Source organism: Hyla sarda, unplaced genomic scaffold (assembly GCF_029499605.1).
Source record: "Hyla sarda isolate aHylSar1 unplaced genomic scaffold, aHylSar1.hap1 scaffold_763, whole genome shotgun sequence".
NCBI classification, from domain to species: Eukaryota; Metazoa; Chordata; class Amphibia; order Anura; family Hylidae; genus Hyla; species Hyla sarda.
In genome coordinates this window covers 91,264-111,252 of record NW_026610787.1, presented here as the reverse complement: position 1 = coordinate 111,252, position 19,989 = coordinate 91,264, and the positions used below count along the sequence as shown (strand labels likewise).

General features: G+C 41.3%; 1 protein-coding gene across 2 annotated transcripts in view; it reads right to left on the bottom strand.

The window, feature by feature from the left end:
- The window catches only part of PLA1A (phospholipase A1 member A), a 61,589-nt gene that overhangs the window by 2,226 nt on the left and 39,374 nt on the right, over positions 1 to 19,989 (bottom strand). For both annotated transcript variants that reach the window (XM_056554507.1, XM_056554506.1), the window contains 2 exons: positions 1,665 to 1,776; positions 1,238 to 1,399 (listed from right to left, as the gene is read on the bottom strand). In XM_056554507.1, the coding sequence (XP_056410482.1) occupies positions 1,238 to 1,399; positions 1,665 to 1,776 (274 nt within the window). The remainder of the gene's footprint in view (positions 1 to 1,237; positions 1,400 to 1,664; positions 1,777 to 19,989) is intronic.

The following is a 19,989-nucleotide window of genomic DNA, read 5'->3' as shown; positions in this document are numbered from 1 at the left end:
TCCTATGGGGATATTCTCCCATCATGCACAGCTCCCGGGACGTGACATCATCATTGAGCAGTTAAACAGAAAACTTCAGCAGCTAATAACTATTGGAAGGATTAAGATTTTTTAATAGAAGTAATTTACAAATCCGTTTAACTTTCCGGAGCCAGTTGATAGATATATATATATATATATATATATACACATACATATATATAAATAAAAAGGTTTTGCCTGGAGTACCCCTTTAAACAGATTTGTAATTGACTTCTATAAAAAATCTTAATCCTTCCAGTACTTATTAGCTGCTGAATACTACAGAGGAAATTCTTTTCTTTTTGTAACACAGTGCTCTCTGCTGACATCACGAGCACAGTGCTCTCTGCTGACATCTCTGTCCATTTTAGGAACTGTCCAGAGTAGGAGAAAATCCCCATAGCAAACATATGGACAGTTCCTAAAATGGACAGAGATGTCAGCAGAGAGCACTGTGCTCATGATGTCAGCAGAGAGCACTGTGGTTGTGATATCAGCAGAGAGCTCTGTGTTACAAAAAGAAAAGAATTTCCTCTGTAGTATTCAGCAGCTAATAAGTACTGGAAAGATTAAGATTTTTTAATAGAAGTAATTTACAAATAAAAAAATAAATAAAAAAAGCTCCAAAGTCTCAACCTGCTGCGATTTTGATAAACTGCTGCTGGGTCCAAAAACGCCAAAAAAATGCCAAATGCTGTCCGATTTCCGCATTCCGCAAAATTAAAAGACCTTACGTTTAATTTTGCGGAATCCCATTAAAGTCAACGGCGGTTTAGGATTTCTCAAAACGCAGAATTCTGCCGAAATCCCGCCCAACGAGCTAAACTGAACGGAATTTGTGCCGAATTGCGTAAATTTCGCCGCGTGAACGTGGCCTAACAGAGAATCGTCTAGACTGGTACATTGTAACAAGTCCTCAGCTGTGGGTGGGTGTAAGGTCAAGATGGGTCATTGTTCTCTGCAGTGTGTTCTATTCATTGACAGCAAGCAGGAAGGATAAAAAAAAAAAAACCTGGCGAAGAAGTGGAATACGGAGAATAAGACCATCGGATGGATCGCCATTCCCTGTCGGTGCAAGCAGATGGGGCCCCTGTTCTAGAGCCAGACGTTCCATCACTAGTGGGTCGTCACCCAGCTTTCCCAGGAGCAGATAAGTGGAGGAGACCCCAGGATTGGGGAGGTGTGTATAATAAGACGCTGTTCAGACGGCTCCTACCTGTTACTGACGGGCAGCTCCGCGAGGCACAGCGTCCCGCTGAATTCCTTCCTCCTCCTCAGTGACAGCCAAGAGCTGCTGGCGCGCACGATCACCATGTCCGCCCGGCACAGGGGGGTCCCGTGGGCCACTAGGGCCCGACCGTTCAGCTCCTGCTTGGGTCTGCAGGAAAAGATTATTGGGATTATTAGTGATTTCCAATGGCGACACTATGAAGGGTCTAGGACCTAGGTCTGTGGACCTCCAGCTGTTGCAAAACTACAACTCCCAGCATGCCCAGACAGCCGTTGGCTGTCTGGGCATGCTGGGATTTGTAGTTTTGCAACAGCTGGGGGTCCACAGTTTGAAGGTCACTGGTCTATAAGTATTGTGGTCCTGGTGGTCCTGGTGGACCGTGTAGATGTCCGGCGGGGATTCGGGCGCTTACACAGTGATCTTGGCTTTGCTGGTGCCGGTGTCGGCGCTGATCAGCTGGATCTCCATGGTGATGTCGTTCTCGTGTTTGGACGATAGGCTGAACTTCAGTAATATGTGATGAGCTGTGGGGAGAGGAGACGGAGGGACAGACATTATATGCACTGCAGGAGACAAGATAGGCAGCCAACACAACTGATACCAGCTGCAGCGAGGAGAGGAGAGGGGTCATACAGCAGCAAAACTGTATTATATGTTCTGCAGGAGACAAGATAGGCAGCCAACACAACTGATACCAGCAGCAGCGAGGAGAGGAGAGGGGTCATACAGCAGCAAAACTGTATTATATGTACTGCAGGAGACAAGATAGGCAGCCGACACAACTGATACCAGCAGCAGCGAGGAGAGGAGAGGGGTCATACAGCAGCAAAACTGTATTATATGTACTGAAGGAGACAAGATAGGCAGCCGACACAACTGATACCAGCAGCAGCGAGGAGAGGAGATGGGTCATACAGCAGCAAAACTGTATTATATGTACTGCAGGAGACAAGATAGGCAGCCAACACAACTGATACCAGCAGCAGCGAGGAGAGGGGTCATACATCAGCAAAACGGTATTATATGTACTGCAGGAGACAAGATAGGCAGACAACACAACTGATACCAGCTCCAGCGAGGAGAGGAGATGGGTCATACAGCAGCAAAACTGTATTATATGTACTGCAGGAGACAAGATAGGCAGCCAAGACAACTGATACCAGCTGCAGCGAGGAGAGGAGAGGGGTCATACATCAGCAAAACGGTATTATATGTCCTGCAGGAGACAAGATAGGCAGCCAACACAACTGATACCAGCAGCATCGAGGAGAGGAGAGGGGTCATACATCAGCAAAACTGTATTATATGTCCTGCAGGAGACAAGATAGGCAGCCGACACAACTGATACCAGCAGCAGCGAGGAGAGGAGATGGGTCATACAGCAGCAAAACTGTATTATATGCACTGCAGGAGACAAGATAAGCAGCCGACACAACTGAGACCAGCTGCAGCGAGGAGAGGTGATGGGTCATACAGCAGCAAAACTGTATTATATGTACTGCAGGAGACAAGATAGGCAGCCAACACAACTGATACCAGCAGCATCGAGGAGAGGAGAGGGGTCATACAGCAGCAAAACTGTATTATATGCACTGCAGGAGACAAGATAAGCAGCCAACACAACTGAGACCAGCTGCAGCGAGGAGAGGTGATGGGTCATACAGCAGCAAAACTGTATTATATGTACTGAAGGAGACAAGATAAGCAGCCGACACAACTGATACCAGCAGCAGCGAGGAGAGGGGTCATACATCAGCAAAACGGTATTATATGTACTGCAGGAGACAAGATAGGCAGCCAACACAACTGATACCAGCTCCAGCGAGGAGAGGAGATGGGTCATACAGCAGCAAAACTGTATTATATGTACTGCAGGAGACAAGATAGGCAGCCAAGACAACTGATACCAGCTGCAGCGAGGAGAGGAGAGGGGTCATACATCAGCAAAACTGTATTATATGTCCTGCAGGAGACAAGATAGGCAGCCAACACAACTGATACCAGCAGCAGCGAGGAGAGGAGATGGGTCATACAGCAGCAAAACTGTATTATATGCACTGCAGGAGACAAGATAAGCAGCCAACACAACTGAGACCAGCTGCAGCGAGGAGAGGTGATGGGTCATACAGCAGCAAAACTGTATTATATGTACTGCAGGAGACAAGATAGGCAGCCAACACAACTGATACCAGCAGCATCGAGGAGAGGAGAGGGGTCATACAGCAGCAAAACTGTATTATATGCACTGCAGGAGACAAGATAAGCAGCCAACACAACTGAGACCAGCTGCAGCGAGGAGAGGTGATGGGTCATACAGCAGCAAAACTGTATTATATGTACTGCAGGAGACAAGATAAGCAGCCGACACAACTGATACCAGCAGCAGCGAGGAGAGGGGTCATACATCAGCAAAACGGTATTATATGTACTGCAGGAGACAAGATAGGCAGCCAACACAACTGATACCAGCTCCAGCGAGGAGAGGAGATGGGTCATACAGCAGCAAAACTGTATTATATGTACTGCAGGAGACAAGATAGGCAGCCGACACAACTGATACCAGCAGCATCAAGGAGAGGAGAGGGGTCATACAGCAGCAAAACTGTATTATATGTTCTGCAGGAGACAAGATAGGCAGCCAACACAACTGATACCAGCAGCAGCGAGGAGAGGAGATGGGTCATAAAGCAGCAAAACTGTATTATATGTACTGCAGGAGACAAGATAGGCAGCCAACACAACTGATACCAGCAGCAGCGAGGAGAGGAGATGGGTCATACAGCAGCAAAACTGTATTATATGCACTGCAGGAGACAAGATAGGCAGCCAACACAACTGATACCAGCAGCAGCGAGGAGAGGAGATGGGTCATACAGCAGCAAAACTGTATTATATGCACTGCAGGAGACAAGATAGGCAGCCGACACAACTGATACCAGCAGCAGCGAGGAGAGGTGATTGGTCATACAGCAGCAGGACTGTATTATATGTACTGCAGGAGACAAGATAAGCAGCCGACACAACTGATACCAGCTGCAGCGAGGATGAGGAGATGGGTCATACAGCAGCAAAACTGTATTATATGTACTGCAGGAGACAAGATAGGCAGCCGACACAACTGATACCAGCTCCAGCGAGGAGAGGAGATGGGTCATACAGCAGCAAAACTGTATTATATGTACTGCAGGAGACAAGATAGGCAGCCAACACAACTGATACCAGCTCCAGCGAGGAGAGGTGATGGGTCATACAGCAGCAAAACTGTATTATATGTACTGCAGGAGACAAGATAGGCAGCCAACACAACTGATACCAGCAGCATCAAGGAGAGGAGAGGGGTCATACAGCAGCAAAACTGTATTATATGTTCTGCAGGAGACAAGATAGGCAGCCGACACAACTGATACCAGCAGCAGCGAGGAGAGGAGATGGGTCATACCGCAGCAAAACTGTATTATATGCACTGCAGGAGACAAGATAGGCAGCCAACACAACTGATACCAGCAGCAGCGAGGAGAGGGGTCATACAGCAGCAAAACTATATTATATGTTCTGCAGGAGACAAGATAGGCAGCCGACACAACTGATACCAGCAGCAGCGAGGAGAGGAGAGGGGTCATACAGCAGCAAAACTGTATTATATGTACTGAAGGAGACAAGATAGGCAGCCGACACAACTGATACCAGCAGCAGCGAGGAGAGGAGATGGGTCATACAGCAGCAAAACTGTATTATATGCACTGCAGGAGACAAGATAGGCAGCCAACACAACTGATACCAGCAGCAGCAGGGAGAGGAGAACGCTCATACAGCAGCAAAACTGTATTATATGCACTGCAGGAGACAAGATAGGCAGCCAATACAACTGATACCAGCAGCAGCGAGGAGCGGAGAACGGTCATACAGCAGCAAAACTGTATTATATGCACTGCAGGAGACAAGATAGGCAGCCGACACAACTGATACCAGCAGCAGCAGCGAGGAGAGGTGATTGGTCATACAGCAGCAGGACTGTATTATATGTACTGCAGGAGACAAGATAAGCAGCCAGCACAACTGACACCAGCTGCAGCGAGGATGAGGAGACAGTGGGTCATACAGCAGCAAAACTGTATTATATATACTGCAGGAGACAAGATAGGCAGCCGACACAACTGATACCAGCTGCAGCGAGGAGAAGAGATGGGTCATACAGCAGCAAAACTGTATTATATCCACTGCAGGAGACAAGATAAGCAGCCAACACAACTGATACCAGCAGCAGTGGGGAGAGGAGACAGTGGGTCATACAGCAGCAAAACTGTATTATATGTCCTGCAGGAGACAAGATAGGCAGCCGACACAACTGATACCAGCTGCAGCGGGGAGAGGAGATGGGTCATACAGCATCAAAACTGTATTATATGTACTGCAGGAGACAAGATAGGCAGCCAACACAACTGATACCAGCAGCAGCGGGGAGAGGAGACAGTGGGTCATACAGCAGCAAAACTGTATTATATGTACTGCAGGAGACAAGATAGGCAGCCAACACAACTGATACCAGCAGCAGCAGGGAGAGGAGAACGCTCATACAGCAGCAAAACTGTATTATATGTACTGCAGGAGACAAGATAGGCAGCCGACACAACTGATACCAGCAGCAGCGAGGAGAGGAGATGGGTCATACAGCAGCAAAACGGTATTATATGTACTGCAGGAGACAAGATAAGCAGCCAGCACAACTGACACCAGCTGCAGCGAGGATGAGGAGATGGGTCATACAGCAGCAAAACTGTATTATATGTTCTGCAGGAGACAAGATAGGCAGCCAACACAACTGATACCAACAGCAGCGGGGAGAGGAGAGAGGTCATACAGCAGCAAAACGGTATTATATGCACTGCAGGAGACAAGATAGGCAGCCAAAACAACTGATAACAGCAGCAGCGAGGAGAGGAGACAGTGGGTCATACAGCAGCAAAACTGTATTATATGTACTGCAGGAGACAAGATAGGCAGCCGATACAACTGATACCAGCGCAGCGGGGAGAGGAGACAGTGGGTCATACAGCAGCCGGACTGTATTATATGTACTGCAGGAGACAAGATAGGCAGCCAAAACAACTGATAACAGCAGCAGCGAGGAGAGGAGACAGTGGGTCATACAGCAGCAAAACTGTATTATATGTACTGCAGGAGACAAGATAGGCAGCCGATACAACTGATACCAGCGCAGCGGGGAGAGGAGACAGTGGGTCATACAGCAGCCGGACTGTATTATATGTACTGCAGGAGACAAGATAGGCAGCCAACACAACTGATACCAGCAGCAGCGGGGAGAGGAGACGGTAGGTCATACAGCAGCAAAACTGTATTATATGTACTGCAGGAGACAAGATAAACAGCCGATACAACTGATACCAGCTGCGTCAGGAAGAGGAGACAGTGGGTCATACAGAAGGTGACCAGACAAAAGGCGACCATGCAAAACTGTATTATATGTCCTGCAGGAGACAAGATAGGCAGCCTACACAAATGATACCAGCTTCAGCGGGGAGAGGAGACGGAAGGTCATACAGCAGCAAAACTGTATAATATGTTCTGCAGGAGACAAGATAGGCAGCCAACACAACTGATATGAGCTGCAGCGGGGAGAGGAGACAGTGGGTCGTACAGAAGGTGATCAAACTTAAAGGCGACCATACAAAACTGTATTATATGTCCTGAGGGAGGGTTATACACTCTTTTCCCATGAGCAGTTGGGAAATGGAGGAGGTTGTATAATATGACGCTGTTCAGACGGCTCCTACCTGCTGCCTGAGCCTAGATAGGCAAGACTACACAACTTATACAAGCAAAGAGGGGAGGGTTATACACTCTTTTCTCATAAGTATCATCCCATCATCACTAGAGGGTGACATGTCTATTGTACTGCTGGAGACAAGACAGGCAGCACTTTACCATTATTCATTACACACAATCGTAGCCTAGATAGGGAAGATTACACAACTAATGATCCCATTATGGCTAGAGAGTGGAGTTACAATGACTGCATTACATGTCTATTGTACTGCTGGAGACAAGATAGGCAGCACTGTATGACTGACACAGGCAGAAGTGAGAAAGTCAGTCATAGTACCTGATGTGTTGCCTGAGACAAGACAAGCAAGACGATATAAGGAAGAGAGAAGAGGGTATACACTTTCATCAATAAATTCATTTCGTACTTTGTAGAGAGCAAAATTATAACGAAAGAGTCTGTTTTACTGCCTGAGACAAAATAGGCAGGACAACGCCACTGACAATAGCAGCGAGAAGAGTCCTAACAACTGATATACCAGATATGTAACAAAAAGTCCCATTAGACCTTTACCCCATGTATCATTTTGCTTCTGCATTATATTGGGTTTAGGCATTAAATTAACCTCCTGCACTTTGGACGGCCCTACTCCCAATAAAAATTACCGAAGCTGAATAAAATTTGGTAATTTTTATCCGGAGTTTTGTAGCTCTATTTCTTTTTCGGTGTAAGTACCAGATATGTTGTGCTGCCTGAGACAAGATAGACAAGACCACATCAATAACAGCCCAGAGAAGAGGAGGATAAACATCTGATCAGAGGAGACATTTCATTCTTATCAAAGTATAAAATTATAATGACTGAATGAACAGTTTTATTGTTGGAAACAAGATAGGCAGGACTTCACCACTGACCATAGGACGGGGAAAGATTACACAATCATCATTGATATCTTATGACTGATGCGTTGGGTAATGGTGGCTGAAGGCAGAACTATTGTACTATTGTCATGCTGGAGACTAGATAGGCAGGAGTATAATAGACATATTGTAAAAACTACTATAATATTCATTTAATTTACAAAACCAGCATACTGTGGTTTTCATCTACCTACCCATCCATCCCATATCCGTCCATCAAATATACATCTAAAATCCACTCATCTATACCATATCCATCCCATATCTATCTAATATCTATCCCATATCCATCCCATATCCATCCCATATCCATCCCATATCCATCCCTTATCCATCTCATATCTAGACCATATCCATCCCATATCTATCCCATATCTATCCCATATCTATCCCATATCTATCCCATATCCATCCCATATCCATCCCATATCCATCCCATATCCATCCCATATCCATCCCATATCCATCCCATATCCATCTAATATCTATCCCATATCCATCCCATATCCATCTCATATCTAGACCATATCCATCCCATATCTATCCCATATCTATCCCATATCCATCCCATATCCATCCCATATCCATCCCATATCCATCCCATATCTATCCCATATCCATCCCATATCCATCTCATATCTAGACCATATCCATCCCATATCTATCCCATATCCATCCCATATCCATCCCATATCCATCCCATATCCATCCCATATCCATCTAATATCTATCCCATATCCATCCCATATCCATCCCATATCTATCCCATATCTATCCCATATCTATCCCATATCTATCCCATATCCATCCCATATTCATCCCATATTCATCCCATGTCCATCCCATATCTATACCATATCCATCCCATATCTATACCATATCCATCCCATATCTATCTCATATCTTTACCATATCTATACCATATCCATCCCATATCTATACCATATCCATCCCATATCCATCTCATATCTATACCATATCCATCCCATATCCATCCCATATCTATCTAATATCTATCCCATATCCATCCCATATCCATCTCATATCTAGACCATATCCATCCCATATCTATCCCATATCTATCCCATATCTATCCCATATCTATCCCATATCCATCCCATATTCATCCCATATTCATCCCATATCCATCCCATATCCATCCCATATCTATACCATATCCATCCCATATCTATACCATATCCATCCCATATCTATCCCATATCTATCTCATATCTTTAACATATCTATACCATATCCATCCCATATCTATACAATATCCATCCCATATCCATCTCATATCTATACCATATCCATCTCATATCTATCCCATATCCATCCCATATCTATCCCATATCTATACCATATCTATACCATATCTATACCATATCCATCTAATATCTATACCATATCTACCCATATCTATACCGTATCCATCTCAAATCTAGACCATATCCATCCCATATCTATACCATATCTATCCCATATCCATCCCATATCTATACCATATCCATCTCATATCTATCCCATATCTATCCCATATCTATCCCATATCTATCCCATATCCATCCCATATCTATACCATATCTATACCATATCCATCCCATATTCATCCCATATCCATCCCATATCCATCCCATATTCATCCCATATCCATACCATATCTATACCATATCCATCCCATATCTATACTATATCCATCCCATATCCATCCCATATCGATACCATATCCATCTCATATCTATACCATATCCATCTCATATCTATACCATATCCATCCCATATCCATTCCATATCCATCTCATATCTATACCATATCTATACCTTATCCATCTCATATCTATACCATATCTATCCCATATCTATCCCATATCCATCCCATATCCATCCCATATCCATCCCATATCTATACCATATCACTCTCATATCCATCTCATATCTATCCCATATCCATCCCATATCTATCCCATATCTATCCCATATCTATCCCATATCTATCCCATATCGATACCATATCCATCCCATATCCATCCCATATCTATACCATATCCATCCCATATCCATCCCATATCCATCCCATATCTATCCCATATCTATCCCATATCTATCCCATATCCATCTCATATCTATCCCATATCCATCCCATATCCATCCCATATCTATCCCATATCCATCTCATAACTATACCATATCTATACCATATCCATCCCATATCTATCCCATATCCATCCCATATCCATCCCATATCCATCCCATATCTATCCCATATCTATCCCATATCCATACCATATCCATTTCATATCTATACCATATCCATCTCATATCTATACCATATCCATCTCATATCTATACCATATCCATCTCATATCTATACCATATCACTCTCATATCTATACCATATCCATCTCATATCTATCCCATATCCATCCCATATCCATCCCATATCCATCTCATATCTATACCATATCCATCCCATATCTATACCATATCTATCTCATATCCATCCCATATCTATACCATATCCATCCCATATCCACCCCATATCCACCCCATATCTATACCACATCTATCCCATATCCATCCCATATCTATCCCATATCGATACCATATCCATCTCATATCCATCCCATATCTATCCCATATCCATCCCATATCCATCCCATATCTATACCATATCTATACCATATCCATCCCATATCTATCCCATATCTATCCCATATCTATCCCATATCCATCCCATATCTATACCATATCCATCCCATATCCATCTCATATCCATCCCATATCCATCCCATATCCATCCCATATCTATCCCATATCCATCTCATATCTATCCCATATCCATACCATATCTATCCCATATCTATACCATATCCATCCCATATCCATCCCATATCCATCCCATATCTATACCATATCTATACCATATCTATACCATATCCATCTCACATCTATACCATATCCATCCCATATCCATTCCATATCCATACCATATCTATCTCATATCTATACCATATCCATCCCATATCCATCCCATATCCATCGCATATCCATCCCATATCCATCTCATATCTATACCATATCTATCTCATATCCATCCCATATCTATACCATATCCATCCCATATCCATCTCATATCTATCCCATATCCATCCCATATCCATCCCATATCTATTCCATATCCATCTCATATCCATCCCATATCCATCCCATATCCATCTCATATCCATCTCATATCCATCCCATATCTATACCATATCTATACCATATCCATCCCATATCCATCCCATATCTATACCATATCCATCCCATATCCATCTCATATCTATACCATATCCATCCCATATCTATACCATATCTATCCCATATCCATCCCATATCTATACCATATCCATCTCATATCTATACCATATCTATACCATATCCATCCCATATCTATCCCATATCGATCCCATATCCATCCCATATCCATCCCATATCTATCCCATATCCATTCCATATCTATACCATATCCATCTCATATCTATACCATATCCATCTCATATCTATACCATATCCATCCCATATCTATCCCATATCCATCCCATATCCATCCCATATCTATACCATATCCATCTCATATCTATACCATATCCATCTCATATCTATCCCATATCCATCCCATATCCATCCCATATCCATCTCATATCTATACCATATCCATCCCATATCTATACCATATCTATCTCATATCCATCCCATATCTATACCATATCCATCCCATATCCACCCCATATCCACCCCATATCCATCCCATATCCATCCCATATCTATCCCATATCTATCCCATATCTATCCCATATCGATACCATATCCATCTCATATCCATCCCATATCCATCCCATATCCATCCCATATCCATCCCATATCCATCCCATATCTATACCATATCTATACCATATCCATCCCATATCTATCCCATATCTATCCCATATCCATCCCATATCTATACCATATCCATCCCATATCCATCTCATATCCATCCCATATCTATCCCATATCCATCCCATATCCATCCCATATCTATACCATATCTATACCATATCCATCCCATATCTATCCCATATCTATCCCATATCCATCCCATATCTATACCATATCCATCCCATATCCATCTCATATCCATCCCATATCTATCCCATATCCATCCCATATCCATCTCATATCTATACCATATCCATCCCATATCTATCCCATATCTATCCCATATCCATCCCATATCTATCCCATATCTATACCAGATCTATCTCATACTCATCCCATATCCATCCCATATCCATCTCATATCCATCCCATATCTATACCATATCCATCCCATATCTATCCCATATCTACACCATATCCATCCCATATATATATATATATATATATATATATATATATATATATATACCATATGCATCTCATATCCATCCCATATCTATCCCATATCTATACCATATCTATCCCATATCCATACCATATCCATCTCATATCTATACCATATCAATCCTATATCCATCCCATATCTATTCCATATCCATCCCATATCCATCCCATATCCATCTCATATCTATACCATATCAATCCTATATCTATCCCATATCCATCCCATATCCATTCCATATCCATCCCATATCCATCCCATATCCATCCCATATCTATCCCATATCTATACCATATCAATCCTATATCTATCCCATATCCATCCCATATCCATCCCATATCCATCCCATATCCATCCCATATCCATCCCATATCTATCTCATTTCTATATCCATCTCATATCCATCCCATATCCATCTCATATCCATCCCATATCCATCCCATATCTATACCATATCCATCTCATATCCATCTCATATCCATCTCATATCCATCTCATATCCATCCCATATCTATACCATATCCATCCCATATCCATCCCATATCCATCCCATATCTATCCCATATCTATACCATATCCATCCCATACCCATCCCATATCTATACCATATCTATCCCATATCCGTCTCATATCCATCCCATATCTATCCCATATCTATCCCATATCTATCCCATATCTATCCCATATGCATCCCATATCCATCCCATATCCATCCCATATCTATACCATATCCATCTCATATCTATACCATATCTATCTCATATCTATCCCATATCTATCTCATATCTATCCCATATCTATCTCATATCTATACCATATCTATCTCATATCTATCCCATACCCATCTCATATCTATACCATATCCATCCCATATCTATCCCATATCTATCTCATATCTATACCATATCTATCCCATATCTATCCCATATCCATCCCATACCCATCTCATATCTATACCATATCTATCTCATATCTATCCCATATCTATCCCATATCTATACCATATCCATCTCATATCTATACAATATCCATCTCATATCTATACCATATCCATCCCATATCTATACCATATCCATCACATATCTATCCCATATCAATCTCATATCTATACCATATCCATCCCATATCTATACCATATCTATACCATATCTATACCATATCCATCTCATATCTATCCCATATCTATACCATATCCATCCCATATCTATCCCATATCTATACCATATATATCTCATATCCATCTCATATCTATCCCATATCCATCCCATATCCATCTCATATCTATCCCATATCCATCCCATATCTATCCCATATCTATACCACATCCATCCCATACCCATCTCATATCTATACCATATCCATCCCATATCCATCTCATATCTATACCATATCTATCTCATATCTATACCATATCTATCTCATATCTATCCCATATCCATACCAAATCCATCCCATATCTATACCATATCCATCTCATATCTATACCATATCCATCTCATATCTATCCCATATTCATCCCATATCTATCCCATACCCATCCCATATCTATCCCATACCCATCCCATATCTATACCATATCCATCCCATATCTATCTCATGTCTATACCATATCTATCCCATATCTATCCCATATCCATCCCATATCCATCCCATATCTATACCATATCCATCCCATATCCATCCCATATCCATCCCATATCTATCCCATATCTATACCATATCCATCCCATATCCATCCCATATCTATGCCATATCTATCCCATATCTATCCCATATCCATCCCATATCCATCCCATATCTATACCATATCCATCCCATATCCATCCCATATCCATCCCATATCTATCCCATATCTATACCATATCCATCCCATATCCATCCCATATCCATCCCATATCTATCACATATCCATCCCATATCCATCACATATCCATCCCATATCCATCCCATATCCATCCCATATCCATCCCATATCCATCCCATATCCATCCCATATCTATCCCATATCCATCCCATATCCATCCCATATCCATACCATATCTATCCCATATCTATCCCATATCCATCCCATATCCATCCCATATCCATCCCATATCCATCTCATATCCATCCCATATCCATCCCATATCTATCCCATATCTATCCCATATCCATCCCATATCTATCCCATATCTATCCCATATCTATCTCATATCTATCCCATATCTATACCATATCTATCTCATATCTATCTCATATCTACACCATATCCATCCCATATCCATCCCATATCCATCCCATATCCATCCCATATCCATCCCATATCTATACCATATCCATCTCATATCTATACCATATCCATCCCATATCCATCCCATATCTATACCATATCTATAACATATCCATCCGATATCCATCCCATATCTATCCCATATCCATTCCATATCCATCCCATATCTATACCATATCCATCCCATATCCATTCCATATCCATCCCATATCTATCCCATATCTATACCATATCCATCCCATATCTATACCATATCCATCCCATATCTATACCATATCCATCCCATATCCATCCCATATCCATCCCATATCCATCTCATATCTATACCATATCCATCCCATATCTATACCATATCCATCCTATATCTAAACCATATCTATCCCATATCCCTCCCATATCTATACCATATCCATCCCATATCTATCCCATATCTATCCCATATCTATCCCATATCCATCCCATATCCATCTCATATCTATCCCATATCTATACCATATCTATACCATATCCATCCCATATCTATACCATATCTATCCCATATCTATCCCATATCTATCCCATATCTATCCCATATCTATCCCATATCTATCCCATATCTATCCCATATCTATACCATATCCATCCCATATCTATCCCATATTTATACCATATCCATCCCATATCCATCCCATATCCATCCCATATCCATCCCATATCCATCCCATATCTATCCCATATCTATACCATATCTATCCCATAGCCATCCCATATCTATACCATATCTATACCATATCTATCCCATATCCATTCCATATCTATCCCATATCTATACCATATCTATCCCATATCTATCCCATATCTATCCCATATCTATACCATATCCATACCATATCTATCCCATATCTATCCCATATCTATCCCATATCCATCCCATATCTATCCCATATCCATCCCATATCGATCCCATATCCATCCCATATCTATACCATATCTATCCCATATCCATTCCATATCCATACTATATCTATCCCATATCTATACCATATCCATCCCATATCCATCCCATATCCATACTATATCTATCCCATATCCATACCATATCTATCCCATATCCATCCCATATCTATACCATATCTATCCCATATCTATACCATATCCATCCCATATCTATCCCATATCTATCCCATATCCATCCCATATCCATCCCATATCTATCCCATATCCATCCCATATCTATCCCATATCTATCCCATATCCATCCCATATCTATACCATATCTATACCATATCCATCCCATATCTGTACCATATCTATCCCATATCCCTCCCATATCTAAACCATATCTATCCCATATCCATCCCATATCCATCCCATATCTATCCCATATCCATCCCATATCCATCCCATATCCATCCCATATCCATCCCATATCCATCCCATATCTATCCCATATCCATCCCATATCGATCCCATATCCATCCCATATCTATACCATATCTATCCCATATCCATTCCATATCCATACTATATCCATCCCATATCTATACCATATCCATCCCATATCCATCCCATATCCATCCCATATCCATCCCATATCTATCCCATATCTATACCATATCCATCCCATATCCATCCCATATCTATCACATATCCATCCCATATCCATCACATATCCATCCCATATCCATCCCATATCCATCCCATATCCATCCCATATCCATCCCATATCCATCCATATCCATCTCATATCTATCCCATATCCATCCCATATCCATCCCATATCCATACCATATCCATACCATATCTATCCCATATCTATCCAATATCCATCCCATATCCATCCCATATCCATCCCATATCCATCCCATATCCATCCCATATCTATCCCATATCTATCCCATATCTATCCCATATCTATCCCATATCCATCCCATATCTATCCCATATCTATCCCATATCTATCTCATATCTATCCCATATCTATCCCATATCTATCTCATATCTATCTCATATCTATCTCATATCCATCCCATATCCATCCCATATCCATCCCATATCCATCCCATATCCATCCCATATCCATCCCATATCCATCCCATATCTATACCATATCCATCTCATATCTATACCATATCCATCCCATATCCATCCCATATCTATACCATATCTATAACATATCCATCCGATATCCATCCCATATCTATCCCATATCCATTCCATATCCATCCCATATCTATACCATATCCATCCCATATCCATTCCATATCCATCCCATATCTATCCCATATCTATACCATATCCATCCCATATCTATACCATATCCATCCCATATCTATCCCATATCCATCCCATATCCATCCCATATCCATCCCATATCCATCCCATATCCATCCCATATCTATACCATATCCATCCCATATCCATCCTATATCTAAACCATATCTATCCCATATCCCTCCCATATCTATACCATATCCATCCCATATCTATCCCATATCTATCCCATATCTATCCCATATCCATCCCATATCCATCTCATATCTATCCCATATCTATACCATATCTATACCATATCCATCCCATATCTATACCATATCTATCCCATATCTATCCCATATCTATCCCATATCTATCCCATATCTATCCCATATCTATCCCATATCTATACCATATCTATACCATATCCATCCCATATCTATCCCATATTTATACCATATCCATCCCATATCTATCCCATATCCATCCCATATCCATCCCATATTCATCCCATATCCATCCCATATCTATCCCATATCTATCCCATAGCCATCCCATATCTATACCATATCTATACCATATCTATCCCATATCCATTCCATATCTATCCCATATCTATACCATATCTATCCCATATCCATTCCATATCTATCCCATATCTATACCATATCCATACCATATCTATCCCATATCTATCCCATATCTATCCCATATCCATCCCATATCTATCCCATATCCATCCCATATCGATCCCATATCCATCCCATATCTATACCATATCTATCCCATATCCATTCCATATCCATACTATATCTATCCCATATCTATACCATATCCATCCCATATCCATACTATATCTATCCCATATCCATACCATATCTATCACATATCCATCCCATATCTATACCATATCTATCCCATATCTATACCATATCCATCCCATATCTATCCCATATCTATCCCATATCCATCCCATATCTATCCCATATCCATCCCATATCTATCCCATATCTATCCCATATCTATCCCATATCCATCCCATATCTATACCATATCTATACCATATCCATCCCATATCTATACCATATCTATACCATATCTAGACCATATCTATCCCATATCTATACCATATCTATACCATATCCATCCCATATCTGTACCATATCTATCCCATATCCCTCCCATATCTAAACCATATCCATCCCATATCTATCCCATATCTATCCCATATCCATCCCATATCTATACCATATCTATACCATATCCATCCCATATCCATCCCATATCCATCCCATATCTATCCCATATCTATCCCATATCCATCCCATATCTATACCATATCCATCCCATACCTATACCATATCTATCCCATATCTATCCCATATCCATCTCATATCTATACCATATCTATACCATATCTATACCATATCTATCCCATATCTATCTCATATCTATCCCATATCCATCCCATATCTATCCCATATCCATCCCATATCCGTACCATATCCATCCCATATCCATCCCATATCCATCCCATATCCATCCCATATCCGTACCATATCCATCCCATATCCATCCCATATCCATCCCATATCTATCCCATATCTATCCCATATCTATCCCATATCCATCCCATATCTATCCCATATCTATCCATATCTATCCCATATCCATCCCATATCTATACCATATCTATACCATATCCATCCCATATCTATACCATATCTATACCATATCTAGACCATATCTATCCCATATCTATACCATATCTATACCATATCCATCCCATATCTGTACCATATCTATCCCATATCCCTCCCATATCTAAACCATATCCATCCCATATCTATCCCATATCTATCCCATATCCATCCCATATCTATACCATATCTATACCATATCCATCCCATATCTGTACCATATCTATCCCATATCCCTCCCATATCTAAACCATATCTATCCCATATCCATCCCATATCTATCCCATATCTGTACCATATCCATCCCATATCTATCCCATATCCATCCCATATCCATCCCATATCCATCCCATATCCATCCCATATCCATCCCATATCCATCCCATATCCATCCCATATCCATCCCATATCCATCCCATATCGATCCATATCCATCCCATATCTATCCCATATCTATCCCATATCCATACCATATCTATACCATATCCATCCCATATCCATCCCATATCCATCCCATATCTATCCCATATCTATCCCATATCCATCCCATACCTATACCATATCTATCCCATATCTATCCCATATCCATCTCATATCTATACCATATCTATACCATATCTATACCATATCCATCCCATATCTATCCCATATCTATCCCATATCTATCTCATATCTATCCCATATCCATCCCATATCCGTACCAATACATCCCATATCCATCCCATATCTATCCCATATCTATCCCATATCTATCCCATATCCATCCCATATCTATCCCATATCTATCCCATATCTATCCCATATCCATCCCATATCTATACCATATCTATACCATATCCATCCCATATCTATACCATATCTATACCATATCTAGACCATATCTATCCCATATCTATACCATATCCATCCCATATCTGTACCATATCTATCCCATATCCCTCCCATATCTAAACCATATCCATCCCATATCTATCCCATATCCATCCCATATCTATACCATATCTATACCATATCCATCCCATATCTGTACCATATCTATCCCATATCCCTCCCATATCTAAACCATATCTATCCCATATCCATCCCATATCTATCCCATATCTGTACCATATCCATCCCATATCTATCCCATATCCATCCCATATCCATCCCATATCCATCCCATATCCATCCCATATCTATCCCATATCTATCCCATATCCATACCATATCTATACCATATCCATCCCATATCCATCCCATATCCATCCCATATCCATCCCATATCCATCCCATATCCATCCCATATCTATCCCATATCTATCCCATATCCATCCCATATCTATACCATATCCATCCCATACCTATACCATATCTATCCCATATCTATCCCATATCCATCTCATATCTATACCATATCTATACCATATCTATACCATATCCATCCCAT